General features: G+C 52.6%; 1 protein-coding gene across 1 annotated transcript; it reads right to left on the bottom strand.

Moving 5' to 3' along the window:
• Positions 1-9,123: 9,123 nt before the first annotated feature.
• On the bottom strand, positions 9,124-18,618 carry TPP1 (tripeptidyl peptidase 1). The gene is made up of 13 exons (XM_063127311.1): positions 18,513-18,618; positions 18,277-18,354; positions 17,561-17,700; positions 16,844-16,994; positions 16,576-16,697; positions 15,978-16,171; positions 15,581-15,779; positions 14,129-14,317; positions 13,135-13,207; positions 12,524-12,644; positions 11,182-11,340; positions 10,937-11,074; positions 9,124-10,631 (listed from the first exon to the last, which is right to left on the bottom strand). Exons 1-13 carry the CDS (start codon positions 18,521-18,523, stop codon positions 10,494-10,496), a joined length of 1,713 nt encoding a protein of 570 aa, XP_062983381.1. The 5' UTR covers positions 18,524-18,618; the 3' UTR covers positions 9,124-10,493.
• Between the last annotated feature and the right edge of the window lie 2,922 nt (positions 18,619-21,540).

Below are 21,540 nucleotides of genomic sequence, written 5' to 3'. Positions count from 1 at the left end.
TCCAGGGAGGAGATGCAGTTAGACAACAACTACAGTATATTATTAATGCATCTCTCAGGGAGGGGAGTTTTCCATCATGCTTAAAAGAGGTGGTGGTACGGTCGCTTCTAAAAAAGCCCTCCCTGGATCCCCTGGATCTTAATAACTATAGACCAACATCAAATCTACCATTTCTGGGCAAGGTGATAGAGAGGGCAGTTGCCCACCAAGTCCAAGCAGTTTGGGATGACACAGATTTTCTAGACCCATTTCAAACCGGCTTCAGATCAGGATACGGAGTTGAGACCGCTATGGTCACCTTAGCGGATGATCTACGCCTGAGTATTGACAGGGAGAGTGTGTCCCTGCTGGTACTTTTGGATCTCTCAGCAGCTTTCAATCCCATCAACCATGGTATCCTTCTGGATCGCCTGAGGGGATTGGGAATCAGGGGCAGATTGGGAATCAGGCAGTTTCCAGATGGTGATGCTGTCGCGTAATTAGCAGAGCTTAATCAGCAGCATCGCAGCTTGCGACCTTTTCAGCTCGGCTCCTGAGTGCCTTCCCCGAAAGAAATACTCACGACTGAGGTATATAAGCATAACGTTCCCATACAAAATTTTCCATCAAGCAGCATCAACGAGAGAGGCACACGCCACACCACAAGAAAAGTGTTCCATATGTCCAACTATATATACATTTCATACACGGTATGATGACACTGTTTCATCATCCAATTATTCAGTTAAGGGATGAGGCGAGAACTATTTCTCTTATCATTTTGACCTTTACAGTTTCAGCACTAATGAATAGCACCTCCTGTGAAACTGTGCCAAGCCCAGTTTTCTTCCAGGACTTATCTTTCTGTGGATAAATTTTCCGCCCTGACAGATGCTTGGGGATAGCTGCTCCTCAAAGAAGGAGCTGCTGTGTGGTGTACCACAAGGTGCCATCCTTTCCCCAATGCTGTTCAATATCTACGTGAAACCGCTGGGAGAGATCATCCGGAGGCATGGTGCAGGGTCCTATCAGTATGCCGATGACACCCAAATATCTCTCTCTATGCCTTTGACAACAGCGTCCGCTAAGGATAGTGTGTCTCCTCTGAATGAATGGTTGGAGGCAGTAATGGGCTGGATGAGGAAAAACAAACTGAAGCGGAATCCTGACAAGATGGAGGTGCTTACTGTCCTGGATTTGGAGGTGTGTCAACCAGTTCTGGATGGGGTTCCACTCCCCCTGAAGACTGTGTTCTCAGCTTGGGGGTGCTTCTGGATACGTCCCTCCAAATGACAACTCAGATGTGATGGCCAGGAGTGCCTACCATCAGCTTTGGCTGATACGCCAACTGCGCCCCTTCCTAGAGTTGGAAGACCTAAAGACGGCTGTGCATGCGCTGGTAACATTGAGGCTCAACTTCTGCAATGTGCTCCGCATAGGGCAACCTTTGTGCCTAGTCCGGAAACTTCAACTATGGCAGCCAGGCTGGTCACTGGTACAGCTAGGGGCAGCCACATTACACCAATTTTAAAATCTCTTCACTGGCTGCCAATTAGTTTCCGGGTGACGTATAAAGTGTTGGTTATCACCTTTAAAGCCCTACATAGTTTGGGCCCAGGCTACCTGCGGGATCGCCGTCTCCCGTACAATCCTCCCCACGCACTCAGGTCCTCTGGGAAGAATTTCCTTCAGATAGCAAAAACTAGACTGACCACCATTGCCCAGAAGACCTTCTCTTCTGCTGCTCCCAGACTGTGGAATGGCCTGCAAGGAGAGATTCACCAACTCAACAGTCTTTCTGAATTTAAAAAAGCTATGAAGACTGATCTCTTCCAACAGGCCTACCCAGGCAAATTTTAAAATGTCTGGCTGTTATTTTAATAATGTATTAGTTTTATGTTTTATAGTATTTTTATATTTGATTATGTTCCGTGCCTCAATCCAGAGGGAGAGGCGGGCAAGAAATAATAGTAATAATAGTAATAGTAATAATAATAATAATAATTATCCTGACACGGATCGTGCTTTGATCATGGGGAAGAGCTGTATGTGTGAAGGGCACAGGGGGAGGGAGTTCAGTGGGGGCAAAATACCCAGGTTATTCCGTCTGCTGTTAAATCTGACCACAATCATGTGAAACCCGCACTCACAGGCCCATGAAAATGGCCAACATGGGCACGGAAGCAGCCTTTCACCCAAGACCGTCTCTGTTCAGCCCAACTCACGATGTGTGCTTCTTAAGACCATCAGAAGTGCCCCGAGGAGGCTGGATCAGACCGAGGCTTCATCACGTCCAGCACTCTGTTCACACAGGGGCCGACCAGCTGGCAACCAGGGACCCACAAGCAGGATGTGGTGCAATAGCACCCTCCCACCCATGTTCCCCAGCCACTGGTGCATATAGGCTTACTGCCTGTGATCCTGGAGGCAGCACATAACCATCGGGGCTAGTAGTCATTGATAGCCTTCTCCTACAGGAATTTATCCAACACCCTTTTAAAACCATCCAAATTGGTGAATTCCATAGTTTAACTATATGCTGTGTGAAGGACTTTCTTTTACCGTGCATAATTTTGTATACCTCTACCAGGTCTCCCCTTAGATTCCATTTTTCCAAAGCTAAACAATCCCAGCTGTTGTCATCCTACGTCCTAGGGGAGATGGTCCATTCATTTGCTCATTTTAGTTGCCTTTTTCCAGCTCTGCAATCTTTTTTTTAGGTGTGGAGACCAGAACTACACTCATTATTCTGTGGTCGCACCATGGATTTGTAAAAAGGCATTACAATACTGGCAGTTTTATTCTCAGTTCCTTTTCTTATCATGCCTAACCTGGAGTTTGCTGTCTTCACAGCGGCCGCACACTGGGTGGACATGGTTATCCATCTATCCACCACCACCCCAAAATCTCTTCCTTGGTCCATCACTGCCAGTTCAGATTCTTCATATGTCTTTGCTTCTTGTTTCCCTGATTAAACTCAGCTGTGCAAAGACACCGGAGAGAAGGAAGCATGGCTCTGTGCTCATGTGGTGGTGGAAGTGAGCCAAGCAAGGCGGTTAGTTAAGACAGAAAGACAATTTAGGGTGGATGGAAACCAATGCCTTAAAAAAATTCTCCACAATTGTATCTCAAAGTATCAAAACTGGGTTTTTTTTCAGCCCAGTAATGATCAAAGCTTTATCAGTCACAGGCATTTTGGTTTTGTTGCATTATTTTTGGTGAGGGCAAGTCTGGGCCAAGGCAGCGTGAAGCAGGAAGCAGCTATGCTGGCATGGGAAGGCTGCAGTCTTTTACCCACTTAGAATCCTAGAATAGCAGAGTTGGAAGGGGCCTAAAAGGCCATCGAGACCAACCCCCTGCTCAATGCAGGAATACACCCTAAAGCATCCCTGACAGATGCTTGTCCAGCTGCCTCTTGAAGGCCTCCAGTGTGGGAGAGCCCACAACCTCCCTAGGTAACCGATTCCATTGTCATACTGCTCTAACAGTCAGGAAGTTTTTCCTGATGTCCATCTGGAATCTGGCTTCCTTTAACTTGAGTCCATTATTCCGTGTCCTGCACTCTGGGAGGATCGAGAAGAGATCCTGGCCCTCCTCTGTGTGACAACCTTTCAAGTCTTTGAAGAGTGCTATCATGTCTCCCCTCAATCTTCTCTTCTCCAGGCTAAACATGCCCAGTTCTTTCAGTCTCTCTTCATAGGGCTTTGTTTCCAGACCCCTGATAATCCTGGTCGCCCTCCTCTGAACACGCTCCAGCTTGTCTGCTTGTCTGCCAGCTTGTTCCTTCTTGAATCGTGGAGCCCAGAACTGGACACAATACTCTAGATGAGGCCTAACCAGGGCCGAATAGAGAGGAACCAGGACCTCACGTGATTTGGAAGCTATACTTCTATTAATGCAGCCCAAAATAGCATTTGCCTTTCCATAACACAATGTTTGGTCATATTCAGCTTGCAGTCTACAACAATTCCAAGATCCTTCTCCTTTGTAGAATTGCTGAGCCAAGTATCCCCCATCTTGTAACTGTGCCTTTGGTTTCTATTTCCTAAATTTAATATCCCTATTAAATTTCATCCTGTTGTTTTCAGCCCAGCACTCCAGCCTATCAAGATCACTTTGAAGTTTGTTTCTGTCTTCCAGGGTATTAGTTATCCCACCCAATTTTGTGTCATCTGCAAATTTGATCAGCGTTCCCTGCACCTCCTCGTCCAAATCATTAAGAAAAATGTTGAAGAGCACTGGGCCCAGGACTGAGCCCTGCGGTACCCCACTCGTTGCCTCTCCCCAGTTTGAGAAGGTTCCATTGATAAGTACTCTTTGAGTCCGATTCTGTAGCCAACTGTGAATCCACCTAATAGTTGTTCCATTTAGCCCACTTTTAGCTAGTTTGTTAATCAGAATATCATGGGGCACTTTGTCAAAAGCTTTGCTGAAGTCAAGACATATGACGTCCACAGCATTCCCACAGTCCACAAAGGAGGTTACCTTATCAAAAAATGAAATCATTTTTTTCTGACAGGACTTGTTCCTGACAAATCCATGTTGGCTTGTAGTGATCACTGCATTGATTTCAAGGTGTTTACAGATTGACTTCTTTATAATCTGCTCCAGAATTTTCCCAGGGATGGATGTCAGACTGACTGGTCTGTAGTTCCCAGGTTCCTCCTTTTTGCCCTTTTTGAAGATAGGGACAACGTTAGCCCTCCTCCAGTCGTCCGGCACCTCACCCTTCTTCCATGATTTTGCAAAGATAATAGCCAAAGGTTTTGAGAGTTCACCTGCTAGCTTCTTCATTACTCTAGGATGCAGTTCATCGGGCCCTGGAGATTTGAACTCATTCAAGGAAATTAGGTGTTCTTTGACCATTTGTTTATCAATCTCAAATTGCAATCCTGCCCCCTCAACTTCTGCTTCACTTTTTCCAGGGGGGTCATAGACCCGCTTTTGGGAGAAGACTGAGCCAAAGTAGGAATTGAGCACTTCAGCCTTTTCTTTGTCATCTGTTAGCAATTTGTCATCCTCATTAAGCAGTTGAACCACCATTTCTTTCCTCTGTCTTTTACTACTCACATATCTGAAGAAAGCCTTATTGCTTTTAGCATCCCTCGCTAATCTCAGCTCATTCTGAGCTTTAGCCTTCCTGACGTCATTTCAGCACTTCTGCGCCACTTGTCTGTACTCCTGGCCTTCCTTCCACTTCCTATATGTATCCTTTTTTGTTTTTTGGTCATCTCTAAGCTTTTTGTGGAGCCACATTGGTTTCCTCCGTTGTCTTCTATCTTTTCTCCTTGTTGGAATTGTTTGTAAGTGTGCCTTTAAAATTTCCTTTTTTAAATACTCCCACCCATCCTGCACTCCTTTTCTCATTAGGCTCATTTTCCATGGGACCTTACTTATCATAGTTCTGAGTTTATTAGCTTTCCTAAAATCTAGAGTACGTGTATACCTACACTCAACTTTTGTCTTCTTCATAATCAAGAATTCAAGTATGACGTGGTCACTTCCCCTCAGAGTTCCCGTAACTGCCACTTTATCCACTAAGTCATCCCTATTGGTCAATATCAAGTCAAGGATTGCCGATCCTCTAGTTCCTTCCTCCACTGTAGGAGAAAGTTATCACCCACACATGTCAGGAATTTCTTGGAAGGGACGCTTTTGGCAGTATTGGTCTCCCAACAGATATCAGGGTAATTGAAGTCCCCCATCACTACTACATCACACTTCCTTGAAACACTGGCAATTTATTTCTCAAAAGTTTCGTCCTCGACTTCTCCTTGACCGGGTGGTCGGTAGTAGACTCCGATTATCATGTTCTTTTTATTCCTTGCCCCATTTATTTTAATCCAGATGCTCTCGATGGAGCTCCCAGTCTGATCCGCCTGTGTTTCTGTGCAGGGATAGGTATGTTTAACATATAGTGCAACTCCACCTCCCTTTCTATTTCTTCTGTTCTTTTTGAACAAGTTATATCCTTCAATTGCTATATTCCAGTCATGGGAGTCATCCCACCAAGTTTCAGTTATACCTATCAAGTCGTATTTGCCTTCCTGTAATAAGAGTTCAAGTTCGTTCTGTTTGTTTCCCATGCTCTGGGCATTAGTATATAGACATTGAAGACCATGTGTTTTATAGTCTGGCTTTGTTCCTACATTGTTGCGGACACTATTTTGGGGCACTATTGGAGCTGTTCTCTGTACTGTGGTGCCTTGGCCTTCATCCCTTGTTGCCTCGAGGTTTACGTCTCCCGCCCCCGTAAGATTCAGTTTAAAGCCCTCCTGATCAAGTTTTTCATGCTGTGGCCAAACATATTCTTTCCAGCCCTTGTGAGGTGCCAGCAGTCCATGTTCCAAGTAGCGTAGCCCGTGGTCCCAGAATACAAAACTCTCACGTCGGCACCACCTTCGTAGCCAGTCGTTGATCCGGAGTATTTTTCTTTCCCTTTCTAATCCTCTTCCAAGAACCGGGAGGATGGATGAGAAAACTACCTGGGCCCCAAAGTTCTTCAGTTTTCTTCCCAGAGCTTCAAAGTCTGAAATGATTTCTTCGTAGCTCTGCTTGGCGACATCATTTGTTCCCACATGGATGAGAAGAAAGGGGTATGTGTCCGTGGACTTTATGAACTTCGGTAACCCTTCAGTCACATCTCTAATCTGTGCTCCAGGGAGACAGCACACCTGGTGAGTCCATGGGTCTTCACGACATACTTGGGTTTCAATCCCACGCAGCAGGGAGTCTCCCACAATGACTACTCTTCTCTTTTTCTTGGTTGACCTACCTTCTGCCTCTTGTTCATTGTTGCACAATGTCTGCTGTATTTCTTCCTCCGCAAACTGTCCTTCAGACTCATCCTCCAGAAGCGGAAAGCGGTTGCTTAACTCTAATGGCCCCACTGGTGCAGAATGCCTTCTAGTTCTTCTGCTCCTAATTGTCACTCTTTCCCAGAGAGTTTCCTCTTCATTGGCTTTCCTCCCCTCAGCATACTCCACTTCTGCTTCAGCTGGCTGTTGCTCTTCAATCTCGTGTGCTTGTTGTTGCTGTTGCAGTTCCACCGTTCGGTCTAAGAACTCCTCGTCTTCTCTTATTCTTTGGAGGGTGGACACTCGCCGCTCAAGTCCCCTCACTTTTTCTTCCAAAAGTGCCACCAGCTTGCACTTGTTGCGGGTATACGCCATGTTGAGCTCAGGCAGAAACACGAACATTGCACACCCTTTGCAGGTCACCACCTCTAGGGACTCCTTTCCATCCATATTGTCGATTTCTGCTTTGGTTTTTTTCCTTTTTGATTATAGTAGAATTGCCTTTGCTTTGTTGTGTCCTCTCTGAAGGTACACAACTATACGAGTATGTCTTAAGGGAAAATAAGATTTTTTGGTTGGTTTTGTGTGTGTGTGTGTGTGTGTGTGTGTGTGTGTGGTTTTGTTGGGGTGGTTCTCTTTTTTGTTGTTCCCCCCCCTTTTTTTCTTTTTTCTTAGAGGCCTCCCCCTTGACCTCCCCTGCCGAACTACCTGTCAAACTCCTGTTTGCTCGCTCTCTGGAAACTGGCTTACTTTTATAGCTTCTACTTGAGCTAGGCCAGCTGCTCTTCCCTGCTTCTGCTCAGCTCCAAGTCAGGAAACAGAATGAGGTCACTGGGAGGCCAACAACAATCAACAGCAGTCAGGCCACACTTCAGGTCCTGCAGGAACTCTCCACACCGACCCTCTTCACTCAGCACTCAGGAGCACATGGCAAGCACACGGCCTCTTTGAATTGACAGCCTCCTGGATTTCCTTGAGGCTTCTCAAGGAAATCCAGATTGTGCTGCTAACAACAAACTGATGGTTGCTAGTCATAAGGAAGACCCTATAGGGGAATATTTCAAAGACCGTCTCTCCATAGGCAAAAAGGAAAGTCTGCAAAATATATATATATAGTGAGAGGAAGAAATGCAAAGCCGACTTGCAAGAATGAAACAGTACAACTAATACTGTGCTTAGCTGTAAATTAACATGGGCTCAATGGCGAGATCTGGACAGTTGTTCAGGAAATAAATGAAAAAGTTTAAATGAGAAACTTGATTTAAACGGACCGTTTTTCTCGCTGATTTAAATCACACCCCCTGCTTTTGAGCCCCCCTCTTCCTCCCGGTTCCTCTACCTCTGTGCCTGGCAGCAGACAACGGCACCTCGTGCAGTCATTGCTTTGGCCTGGTTGAAACTCCAAAGGGTAGTTTTCCTCAGGAACGTCAAACAGAAAGCCAATTAATGGGTGTGAGTGGGAAGGGCGGCATTCTTCTTCAGTCAGATGTATTCAGCAGGAATTCCTGTTGTCTGTTCTGCTTCAGTTTGACACCAAATTAAGAGCGTCTCTGGAGCCCTCATTTCCGAGGAAGCTTCACTACAGGCCTTCAAGAGGCAGCTGGACAACCATCTGTCAGGGATGCTTTAGGGTGGATTCCTGCATTGAGCAGGGGGTTGGACTTGATGGCCTTAAGAGGACCCTTCCAATGCTGCTATTCTATGATTCTCCTGCAGGATCCAGCCTGCAACACGCCCGGCCTGTGTCTGCCACTTCCATATTTCATCAAGTGCGTAACGGTGCGGAAGGCCTCCTGCGTGCAATTCCTACACGCCATCCATTGCGTAATCACATCGTCACACGCCCTGCCCACCCCCCTCACCCACCGGTCAGCCCCTGCCTGGCGTCACTCGCTCAGGCCAGCTGGAGCCATTTCTCCGCAGATGGAGTCTCTCTCTGCTTCTCATATCACATTTAAACAAACATGAGCCTCCTTTTTTGATGATGCAGCTGGCAGAGACCAGGCCTCCCTACTGCTAATAGAAATAATTACTTTTAGTTTCACTTTCCTAAGAAAAACGGGTGTTTTAGCATTTCAGCATCCCCACCTCCCCCTTCATTGTCTCCAGCAGTGAAAAGAGATGCAGATAATGTGCCCGGGAGAGAGCGTTGGGTGCCCACCATTGTGCTCGCTTACGTTCCGGAGGGGAGGGCAGCCCCCTTTTCCCAGACGGAAGTCGGAAATCAACACACCATGAGGCAACCCTACTGTGAGGGGGGGGGAAGCCCCCCAAACTTTATTGCACTGCATTCCTCTCCTTCCCACCCTAATTAACCTGAGACATCACAACTGGGCATTTTTTTAAAAAAAACAGCATTCAAATGACGTTGTTTTCAGAATGCCAAAGCTTTGTATACAAAACAGTCCTGAAGCAGAAAACAGATGTATTGGGCAGAAATGCTCCATGACAATCAACATGTGGGGCGAGGTGTGTGTGTGTGGGGGGGGGGGGGGGCGGATCTGTTAATTTGGGGTCTGCTGGCGGGGCAGCGGAAGAGCAGGCCGGAGCAGGGAGCATCTGGGCCAGATTTCCCAGCTGCCTTTGCAAATGAGGAAGAAGTGGGGAAGCTGGTTGCCTCTGGCTCCCCCTCCCCCTTCGCCTGCCCCCCAGGATACTCAAGCCCTGCAGCGGGGTCAGGGCCTCCCCAGCCAGCCGTCCGTCTCCTCCACGTGTGCTGGATACAGCCACCAGGTTGGGCCTGGGTTCAGAGCTCAGCTCTGGCTTTCCAATGACCGGATGGCCCCATCCTAAGAGTAAAAGAGGGGGGCTGAGCCGATATTTCACATGTAGGGGGGTGGGCGGAGTCGCAAACCTCAACTGCAGTGAGGGGACTCTGGTGAAGCGTTGCAAAGGGCTCCCTGAGAGCATCTGAGCAGAGGGTTTGCCACAGAGACAACTCCCCCCCTTTGTGGCCAGAAGGGCTCTGGCAGCACACCCACACCCACGCACCGCTCTCTACGTGTGTGTGTGGCGGGGGGCACACCTTCAAGGGCTGTGATGCAGAACTCACCACTGTGGAACGGCACTGCTGGCCCCCTGACTTGTTCTACCAATCGCGTACCCTCCTGCCTACGCAAGTGTGCAAACGCCCCCGCCCCAGCAGCCAAGCACACAGAAATGCAGTCACCCAGGCCTGGCCAGCCCAGCCCTGCCCCTCCCGAGCCTGAGGGCCTTGTCAGAGGCAAGCCAGAAGGAGCTTCCCTGGCCCACGCTTAAAGCCGCCCTGTGAGGTTGCCACCCGTTAGCCAAGAGGGCCTAGAGCTCTCTCACAGAGGCCTTTTGCCTGGAGCAGTCCCACCCCTCCCCTGCACAGACACCCAAGGGTTGGAGAAGCCAGGTGGTTGTGGGCCACACTTTACCCTCTGCTGCTGCTGCCGCCTCAGTGGGGGTGGGGGGCCCTTCCCTTGGATCTGCTGCCCTGAACTGAAGACTGAAATGTGAGCGTTACAGGCCCTACATTTGAAAGCAGGCAAACAGGAGTTTCCTCAACTTCGACAAAGCTTAGGAGAGCCCGTCCTTTATACACGCACCTTATACAGGTACCCACCTCCAAGCTGACGCAGAACCCCCCCCTTCCACCACCAAGGCCACAAAGCAAGCCCCTCCCCCGCAAACCCACTCCCACCCCAGCGGCTGGGGCCTGGAAGGAAGGGCCCCCGCGCCCGGTCTCGGCCGTTAGCCCAACAGGGCACGCAGCAGCTCTGGGAAGTTGGGTGTCCCCCAGCCTGTGACAGGGTCCCAGGAGGGAGCAGCACAGAAGCCCTGGCCCTCCACGGTGGCATCTAGGCATGACAGGTGGCATCCCTGGGTCACCTGAGAGGCAGAGAGAAAGAGAGGGCGTGTTACGACCCAGAGAAGGCCCAGAACCCCCCTCCCTCTTTTCTCAGGGAGCAAACGTCCAGGCCGCTGCAGAGCCTCTTTTGGGTTGGGCACCCGGGATGCAAGCGAAAGGAATAGCACCACTCTGCCCACAGGCCACGCAACCTGCCGGGAGCTTCAGAGCCCCGAAACAGCCAGGTCCCCACCCCCCACCCCGCAGCTGGAAAAGCCAAGGATTCCCCTGCCCTTCGGCAGCCTCCGGTCCAGGCCTGCCACCTGCCCCAACCGCAGAAACTCACGTCATAGAGGGCACTGCTGTTGCCCCGATCCTGGAGCCGGTAGAGAGCAGGGTTGAGGAAGCCCAGAGGCGGCCGCCCGTGCTGCAGTCGCCGGTCATTGATCAGAGCTATGATGCCGCTCACCACAGGAGTCGAGGCCTGGCTTGGGGCGGGGGGGAAGGGGAGAGGGTGAGCGCGGCCCCCTCAGCCAGCCCTGCCCAAGGGGTGGGGGATCGGGGGCGGGACCGCGAGGGCAGCGGACTCACCGAGGTGCCGGAGATCCAGGGCACTGGGATGCGGTTGCTCACCACCCAGTAGTTGTCGGAGAGCGCGGCCAAGTCAGGGTACGCCCTCCCGGTGGCGTTGAAGTAGGTGGCGGGAGGCAGTTTGGGCGCCAAGCTCAGGAAATGCTTCACAGCCGCCGCCTGTTGACGAGAGGCCCGGAAGAGGCAGAAGAGTGGCGCTGAGGCTCGGCCGGAAGAGGCCAGCTGCCCCTCAAGGTGCCCGTCTGGCCCCGCCTCGAGCCCACAAAAAACTCAGCGCTGCCTGGGGCGGCTTCTTCCGGCTCCACATCCCATCCCCAGCAGAGAGAGAGAGGGGGGGATCTCCCACCCACCCCCACGCGCCATCGATGACCAGCGTCCAGTAGCCAGAGGCATGCCGCTGCCCTTCAGGCTCTCACAACTAGTAGCCAGGGATCCACCCACCCTCTCCTTAAAAGCCTTTTCTGCAAGCATCTGTGGCACAGGATAAATCAGCCAGCAGAGTGGGGGTGGGGGGGTGTCACAGCAACAATTGCTGGGAGAAAAGGAGGAGGTGAATAGAAATTTTGTGGTCTCTCCCACACTAGAGGCCTTCAAGAGGCAGCTGGACAACCATCTGTCAGGGATGCTTTAGGGTGGATTCCTGCATTGAGCACGGCGTTGGACTCGATGGCCTTGTAGGCCCCTTCCAACTCTGCTGTTCTATGATTCTATGAAAGGCAATTGGAGCAGGGGGCAGGGAAGGGGCTTTGGGGAGAAGAAGCCGGGGGCTGATCCTCATGTGGGGACAGCACGGCCGTGCGGGGCAAGAGGCCTGCGACAGGAGAGGCCCTGGCGCAGAGAGCGCAGAGGCCCTGGGTGAGCAACCGCCAGAAAAACAGAGTGGGAATTCCTTTGTAAAGGCAGGAAGGGGATGGGCATTTATTATACTTTGAATGGTTTTAGTTTTTGTGAGCTGCCCAGGGAGCTTCGGCTGTTGGGCGGTATAAAAATGCAACAAATAATAATAATAATAATAATAATAATAATAATAACAACAACAACAACAACTTATTATTATGTATTGTTACTTATTTTAAATCCAAAGGAACTTTGTTAATTTAGCAAGGGGTTTGTCAGAGTCCTTTAATTCCTTACTCAGATATTCATTGCAATGAAACCGTGTCCCTAGCTGACACGTGTCCATCTGAAGGTCTTGTGGCAATGAGTCCCGCAGTTCACAATGGAAGGTGGGGTAGAGGCTTTGCTGCAGGGTCACGTCTGCCACGCTGGCTTGTTAGAAAGATGGACTTGCCGGAGGCTGCCGGGGGCCCACGGTATGCCATGCAAGGGGCACAGGACTCACCTGGTAACTGGGCATGGGGAAAACGTTGCTGAATCCTCCGCCACTGATGTAGTCTGAGACTTCGGCACTCACCAGGAAGGGGTTCCGGAAGGACGTCCCACCCACTGTGGTCACGTAAGGGCTGTGAGCGTAAGGCGAAGCGTTAGGCCAGGGTGACCTCAGCGGAAACCAAGAATCAGGGTGCCACCTTCCCAGGGGACTGACGGACAGACGAACAGGCCTCCCACGACTCCTGGAGTGGTCAAGCACAGCTGGATCCATACACCCCACGCTGGCCTGGATTCTCTTCCCTCTCGCAATATAAATGCCTTGGAGGTCCAAGACTAGATGAGTTCAATGAGGATGCAACTCTGAGATCTCATATCTGCTACAGGATTTGGTATCCTGAAAATCTCAACACCAAAACATTCCAAGTCACTAGCTGCCATGATTTCAAAGAGGGCCTGGATCCGGAAGGGCCACGTCAGGAAAAGGCTCAGTGGGGCTGACGCGAGCCTGCCAGTCAGATCAGGGGGAGCTGCATGCCAATCCACTCCACCCCCCAGCTTTGCATGCAAGGGGACGGAGGGTGCTGGGTGGGTGGGTGGGGCTTGACAGCCATCTCCCTTCACCTGGAGGCTGGGAAACTGGGTCGGAAGACGTGTCTGCCTGCAGAGATCGCCCGGCAACCTGCTCCCGAATCACCTGCAGAGATCAAAAGTGGACAAAGTCATGGGGGCATTTATGTATTGCCGCTTTCTCCACCACCACCCCCAAAAAAACATTCTGGCCATGTGTTTGCCCAGCCTGTCTTAGAGGCCATAGGATGAAAGTGGGTGAGCTGCAAACCTTACTGTGGATTTCTACTGGTTTACCGGTTTTATTGTCTTTATTTTAAGCTGGACTGTTGTTTCCAGAGGTGGTATTTTATTGTGTGTTTTAGAAGCTGCCTTATAAATTCATATGGATTTAAAAGGTGGCTATAGGTATTTTAAAGGGATACATTTCCTGTTCAGAGTGCCCAAAAGGACTACTGCCCAATGATTTTTAAACAATTCTATAGGCCTTACAATAATCAGCTCGAAAATCCCTCAAGAAGAGCTTGGAAATACCCGACAATCACAGCCCAAAATCAGACTTGCCAGAGCAGCAAAACCTCCCAAAGTAACCAGAATTCCTGCACCTGCCTCCTCCTCCTCCTCCTCCTCCCACAGCACCATTGGGAAGGTTTCAGCAGAGGAAGGAGTTCACCCAAGGGTCCCCCATGAGGGAGGCACCCAGGCTAAAATCCCTTGCAGGTGCCACAACACAGGAGACCCTGTACCCAACTCTCCGTCTATCTGACAAAATACAACGGCAACAGCAGAGAGCAACCGGCCCAGAGGACAAGGAGGAGCAGACAGACAAGGTGCCGCTGAGCAAAGGGGGGCAGGAGTCTGCTGAGAGCAGCAGGCCTCGTCATGTGAACAGCTATCACCACAGCAGAGGCTGGAAGGGGGCGCAGGCCTCGCACAGCGCTCCCACGGGGGGGCTGCCGAAGTCAGGTGTGCAAGCCCCCTTGGGCAACTCTGGAAGGGGGGAGCTGCCCCAATCCCCCATCCCCCCCACCTGCCACCACATACATACCTGAGGCGAATAAGATGCTGATCCCCCGGGCAGCTGCCTTCATGAACTCCACGTTCACCCGCTCCATGTAGGCCCGAGACAGGCTGTCCTCGTCGTCGCCGTAGCTCACGGAATGCACCCACGGCAAGGCGGATACGTTGCTGAGCAGCAGCAGCCACTGCAGGAACGGCTCCTGGCTCTCGTGCCTCCCTGGCAGGGGAATCGTAGAACAGGGATGTCGGAAGTGCAGGACACGGAATAACGGGCTCAAGTTAAAGGAAGCCCGATTCCAGCTGGACATCAGGAAAAACTTCCTGACTGTTAGAGCAGTATGACAATGGAATCAGTTACCTAGGGAGGTTGTGGGCTCTCCCACCCTAGAGGCAGCTGGACAACCATCAGTCAGGGATGCGTTAAGGTGCATTCCTGCATTGAGCAGGGGGTTGGACTCGATGGCCTTGTAGGCCCCTTTCAACTCTGCTATTCTATGATTCTATGATTCTTTGTTACTAGTGTTGACGGTTTTCTCTGTTTTAGTTTTTTGCCTCCTAACCTGGCAGAACCAAAGAGGTTCCTTACAGTTCAGGTGTCCCTAACAGTTCAGGAGCTTGTAGCTCCATTTGTTACCAATTTTTTTTTAAAAAAATTAAAAAGTAAATTCAATTTGTAATCATTGTTTGAATACACTGGACTTTTAATATACCAAATGTAATGATTTTATGCCAAACCAACTTGGACATAATTACATTTTATGTTCCTAAATTAACAAAGTGACTTCCAATCTGTAAAAAGTGCTGATACTGCATTATTTCAATTTTCCTGAAAATTTCCGTTTGCCCCCCTTTCAAAAAACTGGGAAAAAACAAGTTTTTCTTCCCCATGGCGTCAAAATTTCTGGAAATTTTACATCTCTACCCTTTCCCTACATGTCCTGACCCAAAGGGCAGGGAAGGAAACATGAGGGGGGCAGCCGCTGCCCCTCCTCGCAGTGGCACTGAGAAGCCACACAGAGGAGGGCCAGGATCTCTTCTCGATCCTCCCAGAGTGCAGGACACGGAATCATGGGCTCAAGTTACAGGAAGCCAGATTCCGGCTGGACAGCAGGAAAAACTTCCTGACTGTTAGAGCAGTACGACAATGGAACCAGTTACCTAGGGAGGTTGTGGGCTCTCCCACCCTAGAGGCCTTCAAGAGGCAGCTGGACCACCATCTGTCAGGGATGCTTTAGGGTGGATTCCTGCATTGAGCAGGGGGTTGGACTCGATGGCCTTGTAGGCCCCTTCCAGCTCTGCTATTCTATGATTCTATGGTTCTATGAGAGCTGCTGGGCCTCATAGCTGTACCTGCCGGGGAATAGTACTGGGGCAGGCGGGAAAGAGATGCTCTCCCCCGCCACACTTGGCCCGGAGGAGGCAGGATGAACCCCTCCAGCCTGCCACTCAAGAAGGAGGGACCAGCCGAGCACGCCTCTACCTGCGTTGCTGAATACCCAGGTGGAGATATTGGCCCCAGTGCTCATCAGGTACTGCACGTCCAGGCTGGCCTCTATGCCAGCGCTGCCTCGGCTCTGGTGCCCCACGACCTGGTCGACGCTGGAGCGGTGCGGAAAGCCCTTCCCAAAGAGATGCATGAACTCGGCCAGGTCCGCCTCGTGGAAATACTGCTCCAGGAACTGGGGAGGAAGTGCAGCCGTGGGCCTGCTGCCTGCGTGGCAGGAGCCAGCGGCCGCCTCCAGTGAATCTCTCACATGCACGAGGAGGTTCCCACTTCTCGCCTTCCCCAGAGTCGGGCTTGGCTGAGACACAGCCGCCAGCCCAGCAGCTGAGCCAGGGGGCCCTGCGGGAGGAGGCCCTGCGGGCCACGCTGTTACCTGTGCACAGGCCTGGCTGCTGTTCTGGGAGTCACCCACATCCTTGTCCGTCAGGTTGTAGCGCTGGCGGACCACAGCTGGCGTCACGCCCAGGTGGAAGGTGGGCAGCACTCCGTGTCGTGGCAATGCCCTCTGTGTGGTCCAGGCCCGACTTACCACCTTCCTTTCAGCTGGGAACCGGTGGAGGCCGCCCACTGGGAATCAGAGGAGATGGAAAGAGAGGTTGCGATTGCTGGGGGGGGGGGAGAAAGGGGCCCAGAAATGGCACCTAGAGCAAATATGACTCAGTCTAATGCCCAGGAGCTCGGGACCGGTCTCACTGAAGCCCCTTCCCCACTGCTTAGCATCATATCTGTGGCTATGCAGTTGGCAGGGAGGGGCTCAGCTCTGACAGCCCCCCCACCCCGCCATCTCCTGTGAGAGGGGAGGGGCATTGGGCAGTTCTAGAGATAGATGTTAAAAAAAAACCCGGGCAGACCTGAACCACAGGACTTTTGCCCATGGAAAAGGGGGGCTCAGCTTGGGGGATTCCAGGCTCAGCTTGGGGGACCCCCCTCCTCCTCCCTCCCCTCGTCCCACCTTCATGATGTTTCCATACCAAAATCGATGTGCTCCGCCAGCTCTTCATTTAAGGTGTAGGGAAACGGGGACCTCGCAATGCTGCGTTCACCGTTCACGTAGCGGTGGAACTGCGCACCTGGAAGCAGGCGCTCTGCCGCGCTGCACAGAGGGGAGGAGGCAGGCCGTCAGCTGAGGGGGGGGGCTGCTGCTGCTGCTGCTGCACCCTCCTTTTGCAGAGCATCAGCTGCTCACAAGCCAGTTGCCCCCCTCAGTCAGAGCAGCCCCCTCTGCCCTCCCCAACTCACCCAGCCGACACCTGGCACTGCAGGAAGTCCATGGTGCTCACCGCGCTGCAGTCCCGGATGCCGTGAAGCTCCAGCCATTTGTGCACAGTGCCCAGCGCCAGAGAGGAGGGGGCCACCAGGGCCTGCACCTGCGCCAGCGACAAGAACCGCCCTGCAAGGCAACGCAGGCGAGGGGGAAGAGATGAGGCACAAACCCTAACCCGGGCCCAGCACCGCCCCCAAGCCCCTCTGGGCTGCCTGTACGTTGCTCAGGGAAGACAGCTCCGCTCCAGGCCTCTCCTGCCCGCTTTCCGCCCGTTTCGCGGCCTGGCACCCCCAGCGAATCTTGGAAAGAGCCGCCTGGGGAGGGCGCTGCGGATTCAGCCAGGGACTCTGAGTCCCCCTCCCCCCTCCCCCCACCCTGCCACTCCTGGGAGAAGAGAACCCTGGGGAGAGCGAAGGGCTATTAAGCCAGGCCCATGGAAAGAGGGTGGCTGAGCTCAGACGACGTGGCCATCAAGGGTCGTTTTCCATTCCGTTCCTGTTACCCGCCCTCCCCAGTTGATTACTGTGTCGTCCGAAATCAGCCAATGATGTCTCTCTCATAGGCCCCCCCCCCCACCTTCTGGGCCCCACGGTCTCCGCTGTATCGGACGGGCAGAAGCTGCTGGCCCCCAGCAGGAGAGGCGGAAGCTGGGGGCGGGCGCAGGGGGGGGGAGGAGGAAAGGGGCCCCCTACCATACTGCGCAGAGTCCGGAGAGGAGACCTCCTGCACCAGCCGTGTCAGGCGGCCCACGTTCTGCTGCCGGAGCGCGAACGTCAGGCTCAGCATCTCGGAGGGGGCCAGGCGGCCCAGCGACCGCCACCCATCGCCGATCCTGGGCAGAGAGAGGCGTGGCAGTCACGCGGGGGGGGGGGCGGAGACGGGCCCAGGGGCCACGGACAGGGGCAGGTCCGGCCCGCAGAGGGAGAAGCAGCGCTGCGCTGCGCTGGGTTGGGCTCCCTACAGCCAAGCGCAGGGCCCCGCAGCGCAGCGCAGCCAGGCCGGGCGACCCCTGGCCCGCGTGGGAGGCCCGCCCAGGCGAAGGGAGGCGCCGGACTCCCACGTCCTGCTCGGCAGGCTGGGTTCGAGCCCTTCCAGGCCGGCCGCCCCCCCCAGCTTGCTTCTACCCCCTTCCCCGCCCCCCCCGGGGCGCCGGGGGCCCCTCCGCCCCCCGACGGGGCGGGCCAGCTCGATTCCCGCGGAGCGCCCACGTAGCGCGGGGAGCGAAGAGCTGATGGCCCCAGAGCCCAAGCTCGGCCTCCGCGTGAAGCCCCGGAGAACTCGGCCCCTCCGCATCCTGCGGGACCGGCCGGGCAGCTTGCGCGGAGAGGCGCCTTGGCGCATACCCGCCCGTCTTGCGCCCGCCCCGCCCCGCCGGGGGTCCTGCCCCGCTCCGCGGGACCTCGCTTACCGGAAAGGCTGGTCCGGCTCCGGAGCCCAGCGGGCAGCGGCAGCGGCGGCGACACAGAGGCAGGCGGTCCACAGGCACCTGGGCGGAGGGAAGGAGGCGGCTGTCGGGGCGCGAGAAGGCCGAGGCTGCGGACGGGGGGCTCCTTCCTCCCTCCCTCCCTCCCTTCCCGACCCTCCTCTCCCCCACCCCCGCCGGGACCCCCGACCCGCCTCCCCCGCGGAGCCGCCCGCGGGTACCGGAGCTCCATCGCCGCGCAGCCTCTCGCTCAGGGCAGGAACCGAGCTCTGAATCACGTGAGAATCTGCCAGTCACGTGATTGCGCCGGGAATGCGGGGCGGAGAGACGAGAGACACGGCAAAATCACGTGTCCCGCCTCGGCGCTGCTTTCGGCTGCGCGTTCTCGGAGGCCGTGAGGATGGGCGCGGCGAAAGGGTCTTCCCTTGCATCCCAACCTCCCGCCCGGGCAGAGGAACGGACTTTGCCCACCCCGCCGGCGCAGGCACGCAGCGCACTACTGGCCCAAACACTCTCCTCCCGCCCAAGCCCCAGCCCCAGCCCCCCAGCCCCCGGTTCTTCTGCTCGACGGACCAAGAGGCTCCCGGAGAAAACGGCCCTTTTGCGCCTTGCCCGGAGCTCAGAAGCAACAGCAGCCACTTCACCTTTCGGCTCTCAAGGGCTGAGTACTTCGGGCGACACGCTAATCAACGTGGGGGTGGGTAATAGGAACAGAATGGGAAACAACCGTTGATTATCGTGTCGTCCGAGCTCAGCCAAGGACTCCAAAAGGTCAGTGAGACTTATCTTTGCAGAAGCCCTGTTGATTCTTTTTCAGCAGGACTTGTCCTTCTATATGCAACGGAATGTATGAAACGACTATTTTCCCATATGGCCAGGTGTTACTTCCAGTACCAGAGGCAGTGGGCCTATATACACCAGCTGCTGGGGAACATGGGTAGAAGAGTGCATCATTATTGTTATTGTTGTTATTGCATTTTTATACCTCCCAACAGCCGAAGCTCCTTATTCATAAGAATTCTTTTCTTATTCCTAAAAGATGTGGTATTTGCTCCCCCCCCTTCTTTTTTTTTTACTATTTGTAAAGACATAGCAGTCTCTGTATTGCACATTGCAATACAGTCAAATTTGGTGTTTTTAAAATACTTCACCAATGTTTCTAAATAGTTATTTTAAACATAACAGATCTCATTCACTGTACTTCTATGATTTGGCACAGTACTAGTGGACAGATCTGTTTGCATGACTTTGAAGGAAGTGAACACTGCTTTTGTAATTGTGCAGGGTGTTGATGGTGCATCCTATGCCTCCCTACTGGGGGAAGTTTTGTCCAATTCCAAGGGTTTAGCACTGCCAGACGGTCCCTTTGGTGCAGACGGTCTTCACTGTGCACCAGGCGCCTCCCCACGAGAGGCCCCTGTGTGAGAGAAATGGCTCCAGTGCTGCAAACGTCCAAGGGTTTATAATTTATTTATTTAAACATTTGTATCCTGCCCTGGGATCACTGGGATCTCAGGGCAGCATAAAGATAAAATCAGAACAAAATAAACAAAATTAATTTACACAGCTAAAAATGTATTAAACTGATAACAAATTAAAATGGGTAGAATTTTTTAAAAGCAATTAAAATCAATTAAAACTATGTGTGACCCTGAGGAATTTAGCCCTTGAAGGCTGTGATAAAAAGCCATGTTTTAACTCGGCGCCAGTCGGGCCTTCAAGGGCGTTCCACAAGCAGGGCGCCACACCGGAGGAAGCCCCCACCCCCTTTTTGGCACAGGTGGGCAGGGGGAAAGTGCAGATTACCAACCGCGTAAAAGAAAAACAGCTTCGAGGGCTCTTATGCAGGTTTCGATTGGCCCAACACATGTAGCGGGGCACACTCTTGACCTGGTTTTCACAACTGGACATGGTGATCTGGAAGTGGGGGGACCTTACATCAGTCCCTTTGTCATGGTCAGATCACTGCTTGCTAAGGTTTAGACTTACAGCAGCTTTTCCCCTCTGCAAGGGTGGGGGACCTATTAAGATGGTCTGCCCCCGGAGACTAATGGATCCGGATGGTTTCCAAAGGGCTCTGGGGAGTTTTCCAGCTGATAGGGCTGGCTCTCCTGTCGAAACCCTGGTTGATCTGTGGAATGCAGAAATGACCTGGGCGGTTGACAGGATTGCTCCCGAGCGCCCTCTCCTGAGTAGAGCTCGTACGGCTCCGTGGTATAGCCCAGAGCTGAGAGCGATGAAACAAAATAGGAGACGGCTTGAGGGCAGGTGGAGACGAACTCCTAGTGGATGCAATCAAATATTGGTAAGTGCCTATAGTAAGGCATATTCAGGGGCACTGAGGGCAGCAAAAAACCCAACACTTTGCTGCCACTATTAAATCTTCAATTTGTCGCCCAGTGGAGCTTTTTAGAGTTGTCCTGGGGCTATTATGCGGCAGGGTCTTGCTATTTACTGTTTTACTCTGTACAGCACCATGTACATTGATGGTGCTATATAAAATAATAATAATAATAATAATAATAATAATAATAATAATAATAATAATAATACATGCTGGCCCCAAGGACATGGTAGAATCATCTGAGGCCCGCTGTAATGAATTTGCCAGGCACTTCCAGAACAAAATCTTTTGCATCCGCCAGGACTTAGACTCCAGTGTTATAGCAGGTGAATCTAGTGAGGTGTCCAGAGTACAGGCTTGTCCAGTTTCCTTGGATGAGTTTCAGTTGGTACAGCTCGAGGATGTGGACAAGGTGCTTGGACAGGTCCGCGCAACCACCTCTGCTCTGGATCCTTGCCCCTCTTGGCTAATAAAAGCTAGTAGGGATGGAACAGCCAGCTGGGCCAAGGAGGTGATTAATGCCTCTCTACGAGAGGGAGTGGTCCCAGACCGTCTGAAAGAGGCGGTAGTGAGACCACTCCTGAAGAAAACTTCCTTGGACCCGGAAAATCTTAGTAATTACAGGCCGGTGGCAAATGTTCCATTCCTGGGCAAGGTTCTTGAGTGGGTGGTGGCGGGCCAGCTCCAGACACTTTTGGCTGAGACTGATTATCTGGCTCCATTTCAATCGGGTTTCAGGCCTGGTTTTGGCACGGAAACAGCCTTGGTCGCCCTGTATGATGACCTATGTCGGGAGAAAGACAGGGGGAGTGTGACTCTGTTGATTCTCCTTGATCTCCCAGCGGCTTTCGATACCATTGGGCATGGTATCCTTCTGGAACGTCTGGCTGAGTTGGGAGTGGGGG

Source organism: Elgaria multicarinata, chromosome 5, assembly GCF_023053635.1.
Source record: "Elgaria multicarinata webbii isolate HBS135686 ecotype San Diego chromosome 5, rElgMul1.1.pri, whole genome shotgun sequence".
Taxonomy (NCBI): Eukaryota; Metazoa; Chordata; class Lepidosauria; order Squamata; family Anguidae; genus Elgaria; species Elgaria multicarinata.
Note: the sequence above shows the minus strand (reverse complement) of the source record. Positions and strands in the feature narration are given on the sequence as shown.